Raw genomic sequence first — 17,964 nt, 5'->3', positions numbered from 1 at the left:
AGTCCCCCCCCATCAATGTATTTTGAGCAATACAGCTGCAGTTCAGTACAAACACAATGTCTGCTAGAGGTGTCTCTTGCTCTGCAGATATATATTTCCCTCTTGACCCTTACTCAGGTGTGGACAGCAAGGGTCATAAATATGCGAGGTGTGGCGGAGGGGTGTGACATAAGAGAAATCTCTCATTGAGGTGCTGAGAGAACCTTATGGGCATCTGAAGAACAGTAGGAAAGATACATTTTATTTATTTTATTTATTTAGGGTTTTTTTATACCGGCATTCATGAACTCGTTCACATCATGTCGGTTTACAGAAAACAGGGGTGCGAAGAATACAACCTAATAATGACATAATAATAATAATAATAATAATAATAATAATAACATAATGCTATCACCTCCCCAATTTAAACTAAAATCCAAGTTTAGGTACTTGTCTTCAGGAAACCTAATGGGAAGGAGTACTCAAACTGCCTGGTTAGCGGAGGGAAGAAGAAGAATGTGACAGATTAAAAAAGCGTTACAGGCAATCACTTCATCTCTAAACTATGTATAATTGGAGTACTCAAAAAAGGGGGCACAATAACTGGTAAAGTTAGTGGCAAAAATCAGGAAACCACCCAGTTTAAAGCACTTTTAACTCATACTATGATCAAAACTAATACGATACAGCCATCAAGCCCAATGGCAAGCTATATGAGAATATTTATACCCCCAACCTTGTATTTGTTCCCAAAGTAATAGGAAGGACTTTTGCCCTTTGGGTTCAGCTAACCAATCACAAGGTAAATTATAATTTTCTTCTAAGTGCTTAGAGTAAAAATAATGGGGTGCGGTCAGTGATTTCAGCACATTGTTTACCATAGGAGGCTTGAGGAACATTGCAGAGAGCTTCCTTAGATGTTAACAATAGGTCAAGGGCAAGATGGTGGTCCTGCAAGGTATTTGTGATTTCATGTAACTGGGTTGGCAGTATGGCTTAAAGTGGCAATTGTAATATTTTTAAAGATTTCAGCAACAGCTTGTAAGTGCAAAATACTCGTTGCCAATCTAGCTGTACTATGACTAGCACAAAATATCAATACTGTAGCTGCAATAAGGCCATCTGTTTCGATCAGGGTTAAAGGATCCCACGTAATTTGCTTCTGCTAGGGCAGTGCGCTTACTACATGTGCATGTTACTATAACTTGTGATACTTGTGAAATGCAATGTAAAGCAATTCAAAATTTAAAAAATCAAACCAACAGTCTTTTGTATAGAAAGTTCATAAATATCTATAAATTCATGAATATCTCTCCTTTGTTTAATATACTTCCTGTTATCCCTTTTTGCTCAATTGTTAAAAATCCTGCATTTTGAGCTTTTGTAAACCGTTATGATGGCTTTACCGAATGACGGTATATAAAACTCATTAAATAAATAAATAAATAAATAAAGGGTAGTGCAAGAAATAGAGATGAAACAAGAATGTCACAACCACAGGTTAGGGAATGGACACTCGTTAATTGAGCGTCCATTTTCCTAACTTGACACTGGTCTTTTTTTTTTAATCTTTTTTCCTTACTCCTTTTTTTTTTCTGTTCCTCTGACTTAATATCGCCACACTGACAGCTACCTCTCCTGAGTGCCCGTTTTCCACATGCAGATACTGCATTGGCCTGAAAGTGTTTCTCATATGCAAATACAAATGGAGGAGAAAACTTGTTTAAATGAATTGATTTTTCTGTTTTAAACAAAATTGCCTATTAGTTTGTATGTCTGGTAATGAAATGCCTTTACTGTTGACATCTTGTTACAAACAAAAAAAGTACATCCTTCTGGTCCTGAATCAACAGACCAGAATGCCTGTCACACTGAGTTATGGGATGTGGAACTGCTGAGGAGATGACTGAAGGCAGGAATCAATGCTGAAAGATATTGCAACATTGTTGGGTCTGCTTGCCTGTTTGTCATCAGGAATGAACTCACATGCCCTGATGCAAGCAGAGATGCAAAAGATAATCTATGATGCATATTCCTGTTTCATCTCTATTTCATTGTTGTAGTGCCATGATATTAAGTCAGAGGACACAAAATAACAAAAAAGAACAGGCAGTATTTTCTGCTTTTCTGTTAACTTTAGGGGCTCCTCAAGAATTAGTGCCTGCTCCAGGGCAGGTGTTAATTTTCGAGAGTGAAAATGTCATGCGCTATTTTGCAGCAGGGTAATAGCTAATGCCTCATTAACATGAATTTATGGGTGATGAGTGCTATAAGCTACGTGCTGGTTAGGCTTCACATTTTGTATGCGCTAATCCCCTTATTGTATAAGGTGTTTTGGATGCATGTCCAAGCATGTGTTAAGTAGTGCGCTCAGCTCAGTGCACTGTATTGCATTGGCTTGTTTCAGTTTTACATATCCTCTGCTTCTCCTCCTTTTTGCTAACTCTATTCCCCTTATTAGAAAACTCATCTTCAGCTCCCTGTGTCTTTTCAAATTCTAAAATTTCATTACTAGCAATTGCTTTTACAGCAACAGAATAGTCAATCTTCCTAGAGGAACCTCTATGTTCCCCCACATTACCCAGTTCTGAATCCTTACACATTTGTGTGTGTCCACGGCAAGTGTAAATTGAGTCTGGGCTGTGATTCCTGGAGCGGATCTTCACTCCAGGATTTGGACAGACAGTTCTTCACTGTGATGTGGTAACTCACACCATAGCAGCAGTCAGACATTTATTTATTTATTTATTTATTTATTTATTTAACATTTTTCTATATCTACCTTCATGAAAAAGATTCATATCAAATCAAAAAGATTCATATCAAATCGGACATAAACTGAAAGACCTGATTCCAAACAGTTACTGACACTTAACAATCTTTACTGTAAAAGACAAATCATTTCAAAGGAGACTTACCCTTTTTATGTTCCTGTAAGGAATGTCGGAGCCTCACAAGCAAGGCAACTGTCAAGGAGCCTTTCTGTGGCCAACATAAAAAAGAACTAGATTTTGCTGCCTTAAACCTCTTTTTGTGGTGCTCCAGTATAAGATTTTTGTTTAAAGGAAGGAGGCATCTTCGAAGGATACTAATGAAGCATTAGAGTTAGGGCATCCCATCAGAGATTCCAATAATAAGAAAAGTAGTCCAAGTGCCTATAATTAAAAACTCGCCTGAGCTAAAAGATTCCACTGAAAAGCAGGTTGTTAATACAAACAAAAAACACACTTTGAAATGTTTGTATGCTAATGCCAGAAGTCTAAGAAGCAAGATGGGAGAATTAGAATGTATAGCAGTGAATGATGACATAGACTTAAATGGCATCTCAGAGACATGGTGGAAAGAGGATAACCAATGGGACAGTGCTATACCGGGGTACAAATTATATCGCAGTGACAGAGAGGAGCACTCAGGAGGAGGTGTGGCGCTTTATGTCCAGGATGGCATAGAGTCTAACAGGATAAACACCTTGCATGAGACTAAATGCAAAAATGAATCTTTATGGGTAGAAATCCCTTGTGTGTCAGGGAAGACTATAGTGATAGGAGTATACTACCATCCACCTGGTCAAGATGGTGAGACGGACAGTGAAATGCTAAGAGAAATTAGAGAAGAAGACCAAATTGGTAGTGCAGTAATGGAGATTTCAATTACCCCAATATTGACTGGGTAAGTGAAACATCCAGGAAATGCTAGAGAGAGAAAAGTTCATGGATTGAATAAATGACAGTTTTGAAAAATGGTGCAGCCCATTCTTTGCCCCTACCATGTGACAGGGGCTGCCCAGTGGTACCGGTAGCCCCTGTCACATTGAAGGGCAAAAGGCCGCCGGTGCCATTACTGGCAGCTGCCCCAGGAGCAGGAGATCACTCCCGGGTCCCCTGCTGGATCACTATGGACTTTGGGTGAGCCTTGGGGGGGGGGGGATCTGGAGGTGGGGTTATATTTAAATTGGGTTGGGGGGTTTATTTTGGTGTTTAAAAAAAAATTTCCAAAATAAAAATGCTGATCCGGGGGTAGACTGAAAGGGCTCACCTCCATTCCAAAAACGACCTGAGAAATAAATGTGCACACCTTTAGTTTTTTACAGTATATGTTACTGAAAATGTACTAACTTTATTTTTATATTGGATAAGAATACAAGTATAAGTGAAAAGTCCATTTTTTAATGAGAACTATTAAAAAGAAATAATTGTCTTATTGTGTCAAACCAGATGTAATATGTGCTATTTTGTATCCCTGAATAGATTACAATCTGTAACAAAACAGCAGGGAACGGAAATTGTAGAGTTGATAATTTTTGTGATAAATCACCATGTTGGATCATTTAAGAGGTTTCTTTATCTGATGTTGGAATAAAGATTTCTTTCTGTTCCTGTAAAGTACATTTTAATTTTTGCTAAGGTTAGAGCAGAGATCTTAGGCCAGTGTTATAATATTTTCTTTTATACCAACAGGGATATCACCTATAGTATTCTACTAGAAGCTGTGACAACGCTTTTGGTTATGCTTTCCTACCAGCTGTTCCACAAAGAGATACTGCGCGAAAGCATCATTCATAAATATCTGATGCAGGGACGATGGTAAGGAACATTTATATATTTAGGTAAATGCATTTCTCAGCATTGTAATCCCCATTAAATACAACTTTTAATTTTTGTAGTCATCCATAACGGAAGTTAGCATGCAACACCAATTCAATATGTATTATGAAGAAACTCTCAAAAATACTTCTAGTGAGGAAAAACATTCCTCAAGCTTAGATTTCCTTTATTGAACAAATATGTTCTCTTTCTTGTTCTCAAGACAAGTTTTGGTACTTGGACATGCAACGCAAAGGAATTCTCAGATACTTATGCTAATCAACCAATAGTTCTAATTATTTAAGTTATCTTTCTGCTGGTTGATATATTTTTTTACATCCTCACCCACTGTTACAATTGTAGTACCCATTGCCTGGAAAACAGAGTTTGTAAAGTGAACATAAATTAGAGAAAAGGACTATTCAAGTTTTGATGAGCTGTGAGAGGAAAGTTCCTAAATGTAACTTCCTCTTTCCAACAGACTGTCGAATCTTAGCTATGTGACTTTCTTTGACGTGAAGTTGTAATGAGCCACACTGATACATGTAGACCTCTTCCATAGCTTTCCTAGAAGGCTTTTGAGCATGGTTCATGTGCCACTGAACCTACTGCTCCTCAGTTCTTTTTTTATTCTTTGGTGGAGGAAAATCTTTCTGCCAGATCTACAATGCTGCCATTTTAAATACCTTTCTCTGTTACGAATTGTAGTTTGTTTTTCTAATCTCACTTGTTAGGCATTTCGTCAGGTTTTGAGATTTTTTTTTCTTTTTTGTTGATGCCGCTTTAACTTTGCTGAACTGCTTTTTCTAGTTGTGTTCTGGTCACATTTTATTTCCTCTTGATTTTTTCTGTTTTTTCCTTGAAAAATTACTTTTTCTGCGGTGGTAATTTTCTGGATCATGGTTGGGGAAATAAACCGACTTCAAGAATAGCCTGAAGTGCTCATGGAAGCTTTCCTTTACAGATCGTTATAAAGAGTGCTATAAGTAGGTGGGTGATGAGCAAAATATCTTGGTGTGACTTCTGTGCAAATACATTAAGTGGTTTGGGCCTGGCAGGTGACTCTACCTGACTGGCATGCTAAATCCAGCTCAAAGCTATCCTGAAAGGCCCAGGGAACTGACCATAGTCACGCTGTCAGCCAGGTATCCTCATAGTGGTCCTTAATTACATTGACTCCTGTCTGTGGAGAAGGCCTGGAGCTAGAGCTAGTCCTGATCCTTCCATTTGAGCCATCATTACAGGGGCTCAAAGCACATGACTCACAACTTTAAAGCAGTTGAGCATTAAGTAAGGAGGCATCTGCTTCTTGGAATTTGTTAGTACATGGATTGGAAAATGTGGATATAATTGATATAGCTCAGATTTGAAACAGCTGCACCTGGAGAATAGCCCAACCTTCATGGTTCATGCTAATCTCACAAGGGCTGAGGCCAGGCTTCCTCCAGTTTTGTTTTTTTTTTTGCAGGTGTTTATATACACAAGTTAAAAATTAGATCTACCCTGATCTTGTCACTTGAGTTGTTCTGATTGTAGTTGGACAGAACAAATAAGTCACAGGAACACTTGATGGGTTCATCAAAGGCCACACAGTTTGCTGGGCACCTCAGCACTGATGGGTGTATCGCATGATCTGCCTCCAGTGACTTCTCTGTGGATGAGGGTGTTGGCATCAGTGCCAGTTTGGAATTCCTCACTGTGTTGCCCATGCCTTAAACTGAGTCAGTTACTTAGGGATGAATAGTCATAAGAGCAAGATGGTAGAATTGGCACAGGAGGTCCAAGAAGCCAAAGATGCATGATTTAAAAAAAAAAAAAAAAAAAAAGAAAAAAAAAAAAAAAGCAAAATCCTGGAGGTCCATATTCAGTTGCTGGATGGCTAGGGAAGTTGGCCAGATAAACTTATCCAACTAACTTGGCTGGGATATTTAGCACTATGGGCACGCTACTGAATATTGTGGTTATCTTTAAAGTGTACCTGATAAGTTTATCTGGCTAATTTTAGAACTGCTTTTTGGCTATCCTAAAGTTATCCAGTTATGTTGGTCTGATAACGCAGAAAATTAGCATTATCTGGCTAATGTAGACGGTTAATGCCACTTAAGTGCCATGTTGGGTCAGACCAAGGTCCATCAAGCCTAGCATTCTGTCTCTGACAGTGATCAGTCTGTGTCACATGTACCCGGCAGATCCCAAATAGGTGAACTATATCAATTTCTTCAATTTCTCTTCATGCCGCTGTAAATTGTTAATTGTTAAATGTTATTGTTAATTGTTAATTGTTAAATGTTTCAATGTAAACTGCCATCGAGGCGACAGTTTCTTCCTTGTAAACCGGTGTGATATGTATACTTTACAGGAACATCGGTATATAAAAATAAATAAATAAATAAATAAATTTCAGGGATAAGCGCTGGCTTTCCCTAGTTTGCCTGGCTAATAACTGTTTATGGATTTTCTTCAGGAACTTGTCCAACATTCTTTTGAATCCCACTGTGTTAGTTGCCTTGATCACATTCTTTGATGGTAGATTCCATAGCTTAATTGTGTGCTGAGTGAAAAAATACTTCATAAGATTTGTTATAAATCTGCTGGTTGCTAGTTTCATGGAGTGTCCCCTAGTCCTAGTGTATTTGAAAGGGTAAATAACTGTTCCTTATTTATCTGTTCACCCCACTCATGATTTTATAAATCTCAATCATATCTCTTCTCGGTTATCTTCAAGCTAAGTTCACTCCACTCCAGAAAACCCACAGATCGCCCCGACATTGCTGGATAAGTTTTCAACTGACTAAAAACATATCTGCTTATGTTAGGGTGGTCAAGCAAGCAGCATTTTCAAATCCCACCATTTATCTGGCCAAGGAGATAACAAAAGGATTTACTCGTGTAAAAGAAGCAGTTTTCCAAAGCCCATTTACATGTGTACAAACTTTTAAAAAGAATTTCCTCTTTAGTTTCAAATGTAGCTGGACAAACATGTTGAATATGGATCGCCTAGATCTTTAAGATGCGTTTAACTGAATTTTACTGGTTTTATCGGCTTTTAGGTTGTGTTACTATCTTGTTGATTGTTAGGGCTGTTTTTTCTGTTTATCTCTTATAGGTCTGTTTTATTACATTATTGCTGTGGATGAGTGAGTGATAAATATTTGAAATACATTCTACTAGAGAGCTATTTTTGCTTTAGTTCTGTTTACAGAACATTGACAGTATTAAGTGTTGTATTTTAGCTGTGTGTGCTATATAATGTGTTTTATGTTGATTTTTAACCTGACTTTAATTGTCTTTCAGAAAGGTGGAATATACAATTAATAAATGTCTTTCTGACCAGGCCATGAGCTTAAAGCCTTAGAGCTCATTGGGAAGTGGTTCTTTCAAAACTCTGTTCTTTCTTCCTGTACAGCAGACTGCTACATGTCCATGGTCAATGACTTGCACAGACTGAAGTGCAGAGTGTTTGCTCAGTTTTTCTCTCAGGAGAAAGAAGAAAGTAATTGCTTTATGACTAAGGTGGAGGCTGAGAGATACATTTAGTTTGGCTTATAATGTAGTCTAGAAAACAATGAGAGCCTTGGACCTTGCTGTTGATGCACGCAGGACAGCAAGGTTGTAGGTTTCAGAGGGGGGGCATGCAGGAATGGCTTACTGACATGTCATGCTTGAAAGACCATCTCTTTAGAGAGAAAAGGAAGGAGACCTCATTAGAGACCATCTGACTACATGCCACAAGTTCTCTACTTCCATCTCTAACCTGCTTTCTGCTATTCAGAGCAAGTTGCATTTTACCCAAGAGTTGTTTACATGGTTTTTCTTTCCCCATGGTTAAAATACTGGTAGCTGCCAGCGCAAGCAGAAGGAACACCAAGCCCTTCACGAGTACTTATGCAGTTGGGTTTTTGGCTGGGTCCAGAAGAGATTTTCAGTTCAAGTGCTGGTAGAGAGAAGACTGAGGTTTAGTCTAAACTGTAAGCCTCTTGTAATCTCAGACAAACGGGCTCCCGGAATTATTGAGGATTGTTGGAGTTTACATTTTTGGAAGCCTTTGCAAAATTGTCATCAGAAAAGTGCATGCAGACCTATTCTCCTGGATCTCCTCTTTAGTCTTTTGTGGTTCAGTTTGTCCTTCTGCAGGAGAGGGGAGTTTTACTCTAGGTACTGCAAGATAACTTTCTAGCATAGTTATCGCCCTTTCAGGGAGATTGATTACATTTATATTAACCTTGAAGAGGCATGTATCCAAACAGACTTTAAGTGCTTAGCAGTCACTGCAGTTTATCTGCAGGCTGGGAGGGCATATTTTCCAGATGATTGGTTGACAAGTAGCATGTTTCAGGTAGGGTTCATTGCAGACCACTCTCTGGGTGTCACAGTTGATAGAGCATGTGGTAAATTTTCCCAAACTATATCTCTGCCCAATCAAAATTAAATGAGCCCTTGTTAGACAGGCCTTACACTGAGTTATATCTCATGAAATGGAGCCCAGGAAATCATGGTCTCGGCAAAGAATTCAGAATTGGCAGACATTAGCCTGGCCATACTGGATCTCATGGCCACAAATGTAGACACCACTCCCATGGCATATCTCTGTATGAGACAAGTCCAATGACCCCTAAAGTCTCTGTGGCCCGAGGTCACTCAGTGGCTTCAGGACCACATTAGCGTCAAGGAAGAGTTCAGTCTACTTGTGCTACTATATTTGTCATCACAATGTTTTCAAGTGATCTCTTCTTACAAATTATAGATGATTGCTGAAAAAATCAACTGGCCCATGCAGACTGACCAGTTATTTTGTCCTTACTGTTAATACATCCAAGCTGTTGGCCAGTGTGTGACCCCCATGCTCGATTTCTCCTTTTATGAAAATGTGTTTGTTTTTTTTTGGCTTCCTCCTTTGTAGTCCACCATCTTGGGTAGAAAAGCATACAAGACCTCCTCTTAGTTCCCTTCAACACCCATTTTCCCATGCCTAAACACAAAGCTTTATAACACTCTAAATAGCCAGCAATATTAGTGTGGCAGCATCAGCCCAATTAAGACCACAAATGTAACCAGTTTGGGCTGGGGAGTTCATGTAGAAACATTTCACACTCAGCTTATGGTCCTGCAAAGAAAAAAAGGTGTTACATGAACCTCTTGAAGATTATTTTGAACACATTAAGGGCCTTCAGAAATTGGATGGCCAACAAAATTGGTCTAATTCAGACTGATTACCAGGTAGTTATATACTACCTGAATAAACAGGGAATCATGGGGTCCTACATCCTGAATCAGGGGACCAAATGGGTTTTGAGACTGAGCTGTCTCTTACTGAATAATGCTAGGGTCCAATTATCTGTTAGGAAAAGGAAGCGACCTAGTAGACTAAGTCATCACCTATGAGTGATCCAGAGTATGTCAAACAGGATATTTCTTAGGTTGCAGACTAACTTAAGTGGAATTGTTTTGTAACTGTCTTGAGCAAGAACATACCAGTCTTTTGCCTCAGGTTAAGAACAGATGACTACTTTAATCATTGAGAGTCAGGTCTCCTATATGCATATCCTCCCATGCTTCTTGTAGCCAAAATCTTAGTACAACTAAGAAAGGGGTGGAGAGTCTATGATTCTCTTAAATTTGTGCTGCCTGAGTCAGATGTGGTTTCTCTTCTTTTTAGTAATGCCCATTGGAGAATCCATCAGACTAGGATCTTTACCAGTAATTCAGAACTGAGCCTTGTTGCATAATCCCATCATCCATTTCATAGTTCTCTTAGCTTGGGTGTCAAGATGTCAGTAATTTGTGATATTTGATTGCCTAAGGAAGTGTCTGAAGCCATTCTGGCTTCTAGGAAGAAGTTTACCAGATGACCATTGTCCTGGCTGACTGGTTAAGGGGATTCTCCCAACAGGAGCAGTACAGTGCTCTCTGGCAGGACAGGGCAGAGTCTTCTGCCTGACGAGCCACCTCCCCTTTCGGTTGGGCCTGCAGCTTCTGGTGGCCAGCAGGACTTTTCTGGAATAGTACATGGCTGGATGTGGTCAGGGCTGGCAGCGGTCAGGCAAGTTCAGAGTAGGCAAGGCAAAGCTGAACAAGAATACAAGGTTAGGTGAAGCTGAAACACAGTTAGTCAGGGCAAGGCTAGAGCAAGGAGAGACAATCCTGGAACAGAGTAACACACCTAGGCTGGAACAGGGTAAAACACTGCTCCCATTCTCAGAGGGTGAGCTTCCATGGCCTTTCCAGGCAGCAGACAGCTTCCAAGCTCCAGCCAGTGCCCCAGTCAAATCGTGAGTCAAGGTTTTGACTGGATCATAGGAAGTATTGTCAGGGGCAGGCTACGGTTCTTTGCAGACCAGTGGCCCACTATAACCTCAGACTAGTGGGTTCTGTCCATAGTCTGAGAAGGGTACCAATTAAATTTATTGAGTGTCCAGACAAATTGTCCTCCGTGCCTGTTTTGGGACAATAATTCATCAGGAGGTACTGATACGGGAGCTTTCTGCCCTTTTAACCGCCAGAGCGATCGAACCAATCCTACCAAGGCAAAGACGGTAGGTTTCTACTCCGGGTACTTCCTGATTCCAAAGAGAACAGGGGAACTCAGTCCCATTCTAGACCTGAGGGCCTTGAACAAGTTTCTAAAAAGAGAAAGGTTCAAGATAGTTTCCCTGGGCACCCTTAACCGCTCAATCTCTGAAGATGTCTCTCGAATACTGGTAGCTCCCAGAAAACTTTTCACAAGGAAGTCTTATGGACTGAAGTGGAGGAGTTTTTCCGTGCGGTGTGAGGAGGTGGCCTTAGATTTGTTCTCCTTCCCCACACAAAAACTGCTTGATTACCTTCTATAATGTGACAAGGTGATAGCTAAAGCTAGAAGAATGCTGGGCTGCATAGAGAGAGGAATATCTAGTAAGAAAAAGGAAGTGATAATCCTATTGTACAGGTCCTTGGTCCTCACCTGGAGTACTGTGTTCAGTTCTGGAGACTGTATCTCAAAAGGGATAGAGACAGGTTGGAGGCAGTCCAGAGAAGGGTGACCAGAATTATGGGAGGTCGCCATCAAATGACTTATGAGCAGAGGAGAATATGATACAGACCTTCAGATACTTGAAAGGTTTTAATGATGCATGATCAACAAACATTTTCCGCTGGCAAGAATCCAATAGAAGTAGAGGTCATGAAATGAAACTCTGGGGAGGATGACTCTGAATCAATGTCAGGAAATATTTTTTCATGGAGAGGAGGGTGGATGCCTGGAATGCCTTGCCAGAGGTGATGGTGAAGGCAAAAACTGTGCAAGATTTCCAAAGGGTAAGGGATAAACACTGTGGATCCTTAAAGGCAAGGGGAAGGGGAATGAAGTAAGAAGCTTGGAGGTAACTTGCTGGCATGGCGGATTCTACCCTTAACAAATAAGCCTTCATACTGCGATGCAACTCCTCCATTGCTCGCTACTTCAACGGCAGGAGGAAAAGAGGAATTGGATTCAGTCAACAACCAACAAGGACATTGAACTGTACAGACTGGGAAAACAAATAAGCATGGGGTAATTTGCTTGATGCAGCGGTTACTACGCTTAACTAAAAAGCCTGATACTACTGCAACTCCAATATTGCTCTTAGCTTCAACTGTGGGGGGAGGGGGGGGCTTAAGGTAATTGAAACCAAACAGTAACCAACAAGAGTATTGGGGTAACTTGTTTGTTGTGGCGGTTACTACCCCTAACCAAAAAGCCTAATACTATACTTCTGATGCAGTTCCAACATTGCTCTCTGCTTCAACGACGGGGTTGGGGGGATGGGAAGGAAATTGGACTCAAACAGTAACCAACAAGAACCCTGACTGTGGCAGACTGAGTAACTGATAAGTATGGGAAACTGGGAACTGAGAGCTTGCTGGGCAGACTGGATGGGCCATAAGGTCCTTTTCCTTCGTCACTTCTATGTTTCTATATCGGAGGCTGGCTTGAAAACCAACTCCATTAGAGTTCACCAGAGTGTAATTGGCCCATACCACCATGGTGTGGATGGTACGCCCATCTCTGTACAGCCTATAGTTGTATGTTTTATGCGGGACCTGGTTCAATTGAAGCTTCCCCTAATGCCTCCCGCTGTGTCTTGGGAGCTCAATGTGATGGTAGCTCAACTGATGAAAGCTTCTTTTGAGCCACGGTGCTCCTGTGACCTGATGTACCTGACCTGGAAAGACATATTTTTGGTGGCGGTCACTTCAGCAAACAGGGTCAGCGAGCTCCAGGCCTTAGTGAATTATCCACCTTACACTGAGTTTTTTTCATGACAGGATGATCTTGCATATGCATTCTTAAGTTCCTTCCTAAGGTGGTGATGGATTTCCATCTTAACCAGTCAATTCTCTTACCAACTTTCTTTCTCAGGCCCCATTTGTACCAAGGTGAACAAGCACTGCACAGTTTGGACTGCAAGAGAGCCTTAGCCTTCTATATGGTGCAGAGAGAAGCCCATAGACTTTCCACCTAACTTTTTATTCTTTTGATAGGAATAGGTTGGTAGTTGCCGTTGCCAAACAGACACTATCCAGTTGGCTAGGAGATTGCATTTCCTGTTATGCCCAGGCGGGACTGCATTTGGGGGTCATGTTAAGGCTCATCCTGTCATCCATGGCAACATCAGTGGCCCACTAGCAAGCAGTTCCCATGGGGATCTGAAAGGCTGCAATGTGGAGTTCTCTCCACACATTCGCATCCCATTACTGTCTGGATAGGGATGGTCAACGTGACAGTAGGTTCGGCCAGTCTGTCCTCGGGAATCTCTTCGAGGCCTAGAACCCAACTCGCCCTGTTTAGGGCCCATTGTTTGGGTTAAGGCTGTCTCCCCCTCTGTTACCAACAGCACTGTTTGTTGTGCCCATTGGCACCTAGTTGTTGCTTTTTGGCCTCCTTTTGTTTTGAGGAGTAACCTGTAGCTAGGGATTCACCCATGTGTGAGGACTACCATCCTGCTAATCTTAGGAGAAAGCAGAGTTGCTTACCTGTGACAGGTGTTCTGCAAGGACAACAGGATGTTAATCCTCACAAAACTTGCCTGCCAACCTGCGGAGTTGGTTTTCTCCTGTTCTATTATTTTATCTTTATGGTAATTCTATGTTGCGAGACTGAAGAGGGAACTCAGTGTGGATGCATGGTGTAGGGCATGCTCAGTGTGCCTAGTCAAAGTTCCAGAAACTTTGACATAAGTTTTTCATGCTGGGCTCCATTCAGTGATGTCAGCCATGTGTGAGGGCTAACATCATCCTGCTGTCCTAGAAAAACACCTGTTTCCATATTCTGCAGCTAGCTAGTAACCTGACAACATGATATTGACTAAAGTAATGAAAGCACCTTTTAACCTACAGTACCTGAATGTAATCTGCTTTCAGATACTGAAAGGTGGAATACAAATCAAATAAAAAAAAATAAATAAAAAATAAAATACTCTTTTGAACTCTTTGCTAACTAATTCCACTTGTGATCTTTAGAGAGATTTTAGATTACCTGTAATTGCTTTTTCTTCATTTAGCGTTTTATTAATCATAAACCTTTTGGGGATTGTCAACATTTTTTTTTTTCTGTCATTGCTGTCAGATTGAAATGGCAAATGGTTTGCTGCAGTGACTCCAGTGTCACCTGTTGGCATGCGAACTGAGAAAGTTCTAAAGCTTGGTAGAAGATCTTTCTAAGCAGACATGCCACATGGTCGAGTAATGTTTCACTGTGAGCAGGCATGCATTCTTCAGAGACCTGCAGTTCTAGGAAGTCACCTTGTTGTGTCTATAAAATGCAGTAAATACATGCAGTGTTATGTAAGAGAAATATTGACCCTTATGGTCTTTTTTGAGCAGAGGGAAGTTTCATGACTTTTTCCTGGCCACACTGGGTGAGGAAGAGGGACTGATCCGGGATCTCCATAAGTCACGATGCCTGCACACTACACTGTAAATCTATATGACTTTTCCATATTTTTTGGAGGAAATGGTACAAGTGAGCAATCACTAATTTACTGCATGTCAGTGTTTATATTTTGTGGCTTAATAATGCTTAATGCAGCCAACACTGGACCCCCGACACGGTGCGGGATCCTGATACACTGACATTGGATATAAAGTTTCTATGGCCAAGTCCAAAAGAATAGAACGTTCAAGCAACATTGTCAGAATTATCAGGAAGGCTGCTCATCCTGTAAAAATATTTGTCATTTTTGTTATGGGTTTGACAGGTGCTTGGTCTTGCTTTTAAGTATTACTATTCTTAACATAAGGTTAACCTCACGGAGCGGTTGTTACTGCCATAGGAAGGTTGCTGGGCAGACTGGATGGGGCATTTGGTCTTTTTCTGCCGACATTACCATATTACATTCTGACTTTGTCTTCAAGGGTACTAATACTAAATTTACCTGATGTATGGGTTTTTTTTGCAGTCTTCCTTACACCAGCAGACTTGTGAAGACCTTGCTGTATAATTTCATCAGACAAGAGAGAAGCCCTCCTCCAGGGTCTCACATCTTCCCGCAGCCGGCTGATGGGGGAGGGCTGCTTTATGGAATAGCATCAGGGGTGGCAAGTGAGTACAATCTCTGCCGCCTCTTCTGTTTACCATTTAAAAGAAATGTTCGTTATTAAAATCAGTCAGCTTGTGTACAGTTTTGTTCTGGTAGGAAATATGCCAAAAGCAATGTTTAGAAACAATCAAGAATTGTTATAACTGCGGCTTTCCTCTGGGAAAGGCACTGTATTCATAGCACACCTCTTTAGTATGACCCCAGCAGTTTAGTTTGTCCTGTGTGTCAGTTCTGGTCCTTAAAAGATGTATTTGGGGGGAGGGGGGGGGGGTAGTGCTGGTAGTACAGTGATTCTCAATGTGATCCTCGAGCCTCTCCTCACTGCTCTGCTTTCCAGGAGATCTGCATGGACTGTGCATGAGAGAGCTTTGCCTTCAATGGAGACCCAGTTTATGGAAATAGCTCTACTATTAAATTTGTGCTATTGTTTTCTAGTAAGTTCCTTCAACAGCAAGTGTTTTAATGCTCATGTCTAGGAAGTAAACCAATATCTCAGCTGCATATGAAATTCTGCTTCAGGGCCTTCAATTTTCCGTGAGGAATGGGTCTTAAGTATATCTCAGCAGCATTCATGTAAACTTAACTTGGCCTCTCAACAGTCTCTGTTGTGATATTCTTTTATATCACATCATGCATGTCTTGCCTCACAGTTTTATTTATTGTTTCTTAATAATGAAATTAAACCAATGAAATCATGTGAAAATTCCTTAAATATAAAAAGGTTTCTTTGGAATATTAGCTCACGAAAGCTTGTCAAGAAATGTATCTAGCTAGTCAAATAAAAAGGTATTGTGTTATGTTTTTTGTTTGTATTTGTTAATGTTTAAAGCCATTCATTACACAGTCTGAGTGATTTCTGAAAATGTTTTTTCAACGCATCATCCCCATTAGTGGACGGAACTTGTTTTCAATCCAGGTTGTTCTCTACAGCACAGACAACTTAATGGAAATGCTGCTATGTTAAATTTTGGATTTCAACGGATGTGAAAAAGGCATTGTCTGTCACAAGCCACTGGGTCCAAATCAATCCAGCTCCACTTGAACCTAAAAAAAAGTAATAATCTGTTTAAGGAATATGGAGTTCATACTTTGTGTCTCTTTCTTTAATTTTTTTTTGTGTTGAGTGGGTTGGTTTCTTTTTTTTTTTTTTTTTTAATTCCTTGGCATTTAATGCAGGAACTGCTGTCTGTGGCATTGATTACTTTCTACACATTACAGCCCCATTGTGCCATGAATAAACTGAAGGACTTTTATCCTATGAAGCCGCTGTGCAAATGGAATTTCTCCCCTCTGAACCAAGAAATCCAGTTTAGGCTGCAAAATACATTTTGGCATGAAGTCTCATAGTGGAGTTTGCACAAACTTTTATCTGAACATACAGAGCTTTGAATTTTGCGCCATTGTTTTTGAGTGCTTTTTCATTGAGAGCTCAGAGTGTGTTACAACAGATGAGGTGTATACAGCATACATGGGGATAGGATAATGGCATTTATAGTCCGCATCAGAAGTCGCATAAAACAGCATACATAGACGCATGGACACATTTATACTGCTGTATTTCTTTTTTCGTGGTTTATAAAGAATGTATTTTACAGCACTAGTGTCTATTCTATTGGGAGAGAGACCAATCTTAGAAAAACCTATACCATCACATCTGTCCGTATAAAACACTCAGCAGAAGGGGACACAAATAGGATGGGGTTTGTTGGTCTAAGCATATTCAGCTTTTATCCTAAATTGTAGACAGCAAATATCTAAATGTTTTAGAGGCATTTTCATGGTCTGTTTTAGGTCACCAGGTAAGGACTTCTTGCCCTGGAGGAGAAGAGAGTCTGTGCTATTTTGCTGTTTGTCTTGGGATTTGGAACGGGTTTTTATACCGAGATCTGATGGCCAGTGTTCCTGGAAAGTGTGCAGGATTCTGCAGCCCACGATCTAACTGCTGGAATCACTTCAGCTATCTCATGGCTTGAAATGTGTGGTGCAGGCACATTTATATTCCAGTAAAGTTCAAATGTGCTTTGCTTATTCCACGGAGCTCTCTTTTCTTGGGCTTTTAGAATTCATCACATTATCCCAGTTTTGATCGAGTTATACTGGCTCTCAATTGGCGAAAGAATTAACATACAAAATTGGCATGACACCATCTGCTAGGCAAGATGGCAGCGTAAACAGGTTACATGAATGCTGAGCTCCGATTTCTGCAATTGAGATTTCTGAAATAATGCCTGCGAAAAGGAAGGGAAAGCTCCGTGTCTTTCCTTCGGAACCGGAGCTAACGACTCCGCGATTGATAACATCCTACATACCTGTGAAGGAGCTTGAAACGGGAGGAGAAACCCCCGCTGCAGGAACTAGCGGTGGAGCGCTGGATTCGCTTGGGGAAATTACCCTTAGCCCCCCCCCCCCAAGATTCTCGAAAGCCCACAATAGCAGCTCTCTCTGACCTCTGTCAGGCAGCTGGGTCGCTGAGCTATGATGCGGCTCAGGCAAACCCAACGGAAGGAAGCCAGAGAGTAGGAGCAGCTGTGACTTCGATACAGACCTCGGAGGAGCAGGAAACATCAGGAGCAGAGGGATTGGCCTTTGCCCATTCCCCCCCCCCTCCCCGAGTCAACTCCGACTCGGGGGAGAGAGGAGGAAGTTTCGAAGAGACCAGTTGCTGGAACTGGGAGGAATTTGCTGGCTGGAATTTCACCTGTGCTGGAAGTGGGTGAGTTTCTCCAGCGTTCCCGCTTCCAAATGCCGTTAAAGCCAGCGACAATCACGCTGGATGCTATTATGGGACCTAGTGACTACATTAGGGAACGTTGTGGGTGAAATTAATGATAAAATGGATGTCT

At 40.9% G+C, this 17,964-nt stretch overlaps 1 protein-coding gene across 4 annotated transcripts in view; it reads left to right on the top strand.

Moving 5' to 3' along the window:
* DYM (dymeclin) overlaps nucleotides 1–17,964 on the top strand; it is a 1,075,019-nt gene that overhangs the window by 297,508 nt on the left and 759,547 nt on the right. For all 4 annotated transcript variants that reach the window (XM_029580368.1, XM_029580383.1, XM_029580376.1 and 1 more), the window contains exons 7-8: nucleotides 4,440–4,565; nucleotides 14,981–15,123. In XM_029580368.1, coding sequence (XP_029436228.1) covers nucleotides 4,440–4,565; nucleotides 14,981–15,123 — 269 coding nt within the window. The remainder of the gene's footprint in view (nucleotides 1–4,439; nucleotides 4,566–14,980; nucleotides 15,124–17,964) is intronic.

This window comes from Rhinatrema bivittatum, chromosome 1 (genome assembly GCF_901001135.1).
Source record: "Rhinatrema bivittatum chromosome 1, aRhiBiv1.1, whole genome shotgun sequence".
NCBI classification, from domain to species: domain Eukaryota; kingdom Metazoa; phylum Chordata; class Amphibia; order Gymnophiona; family Rhinatrematidae; genus Rhinatrema; species Rhinatrema bivittatum.
The sequence above is the reverse complement of the archived record's forward strand: the minus strand, read 5'-3'. Positions and strand labels throughout refer to the sequence as shown.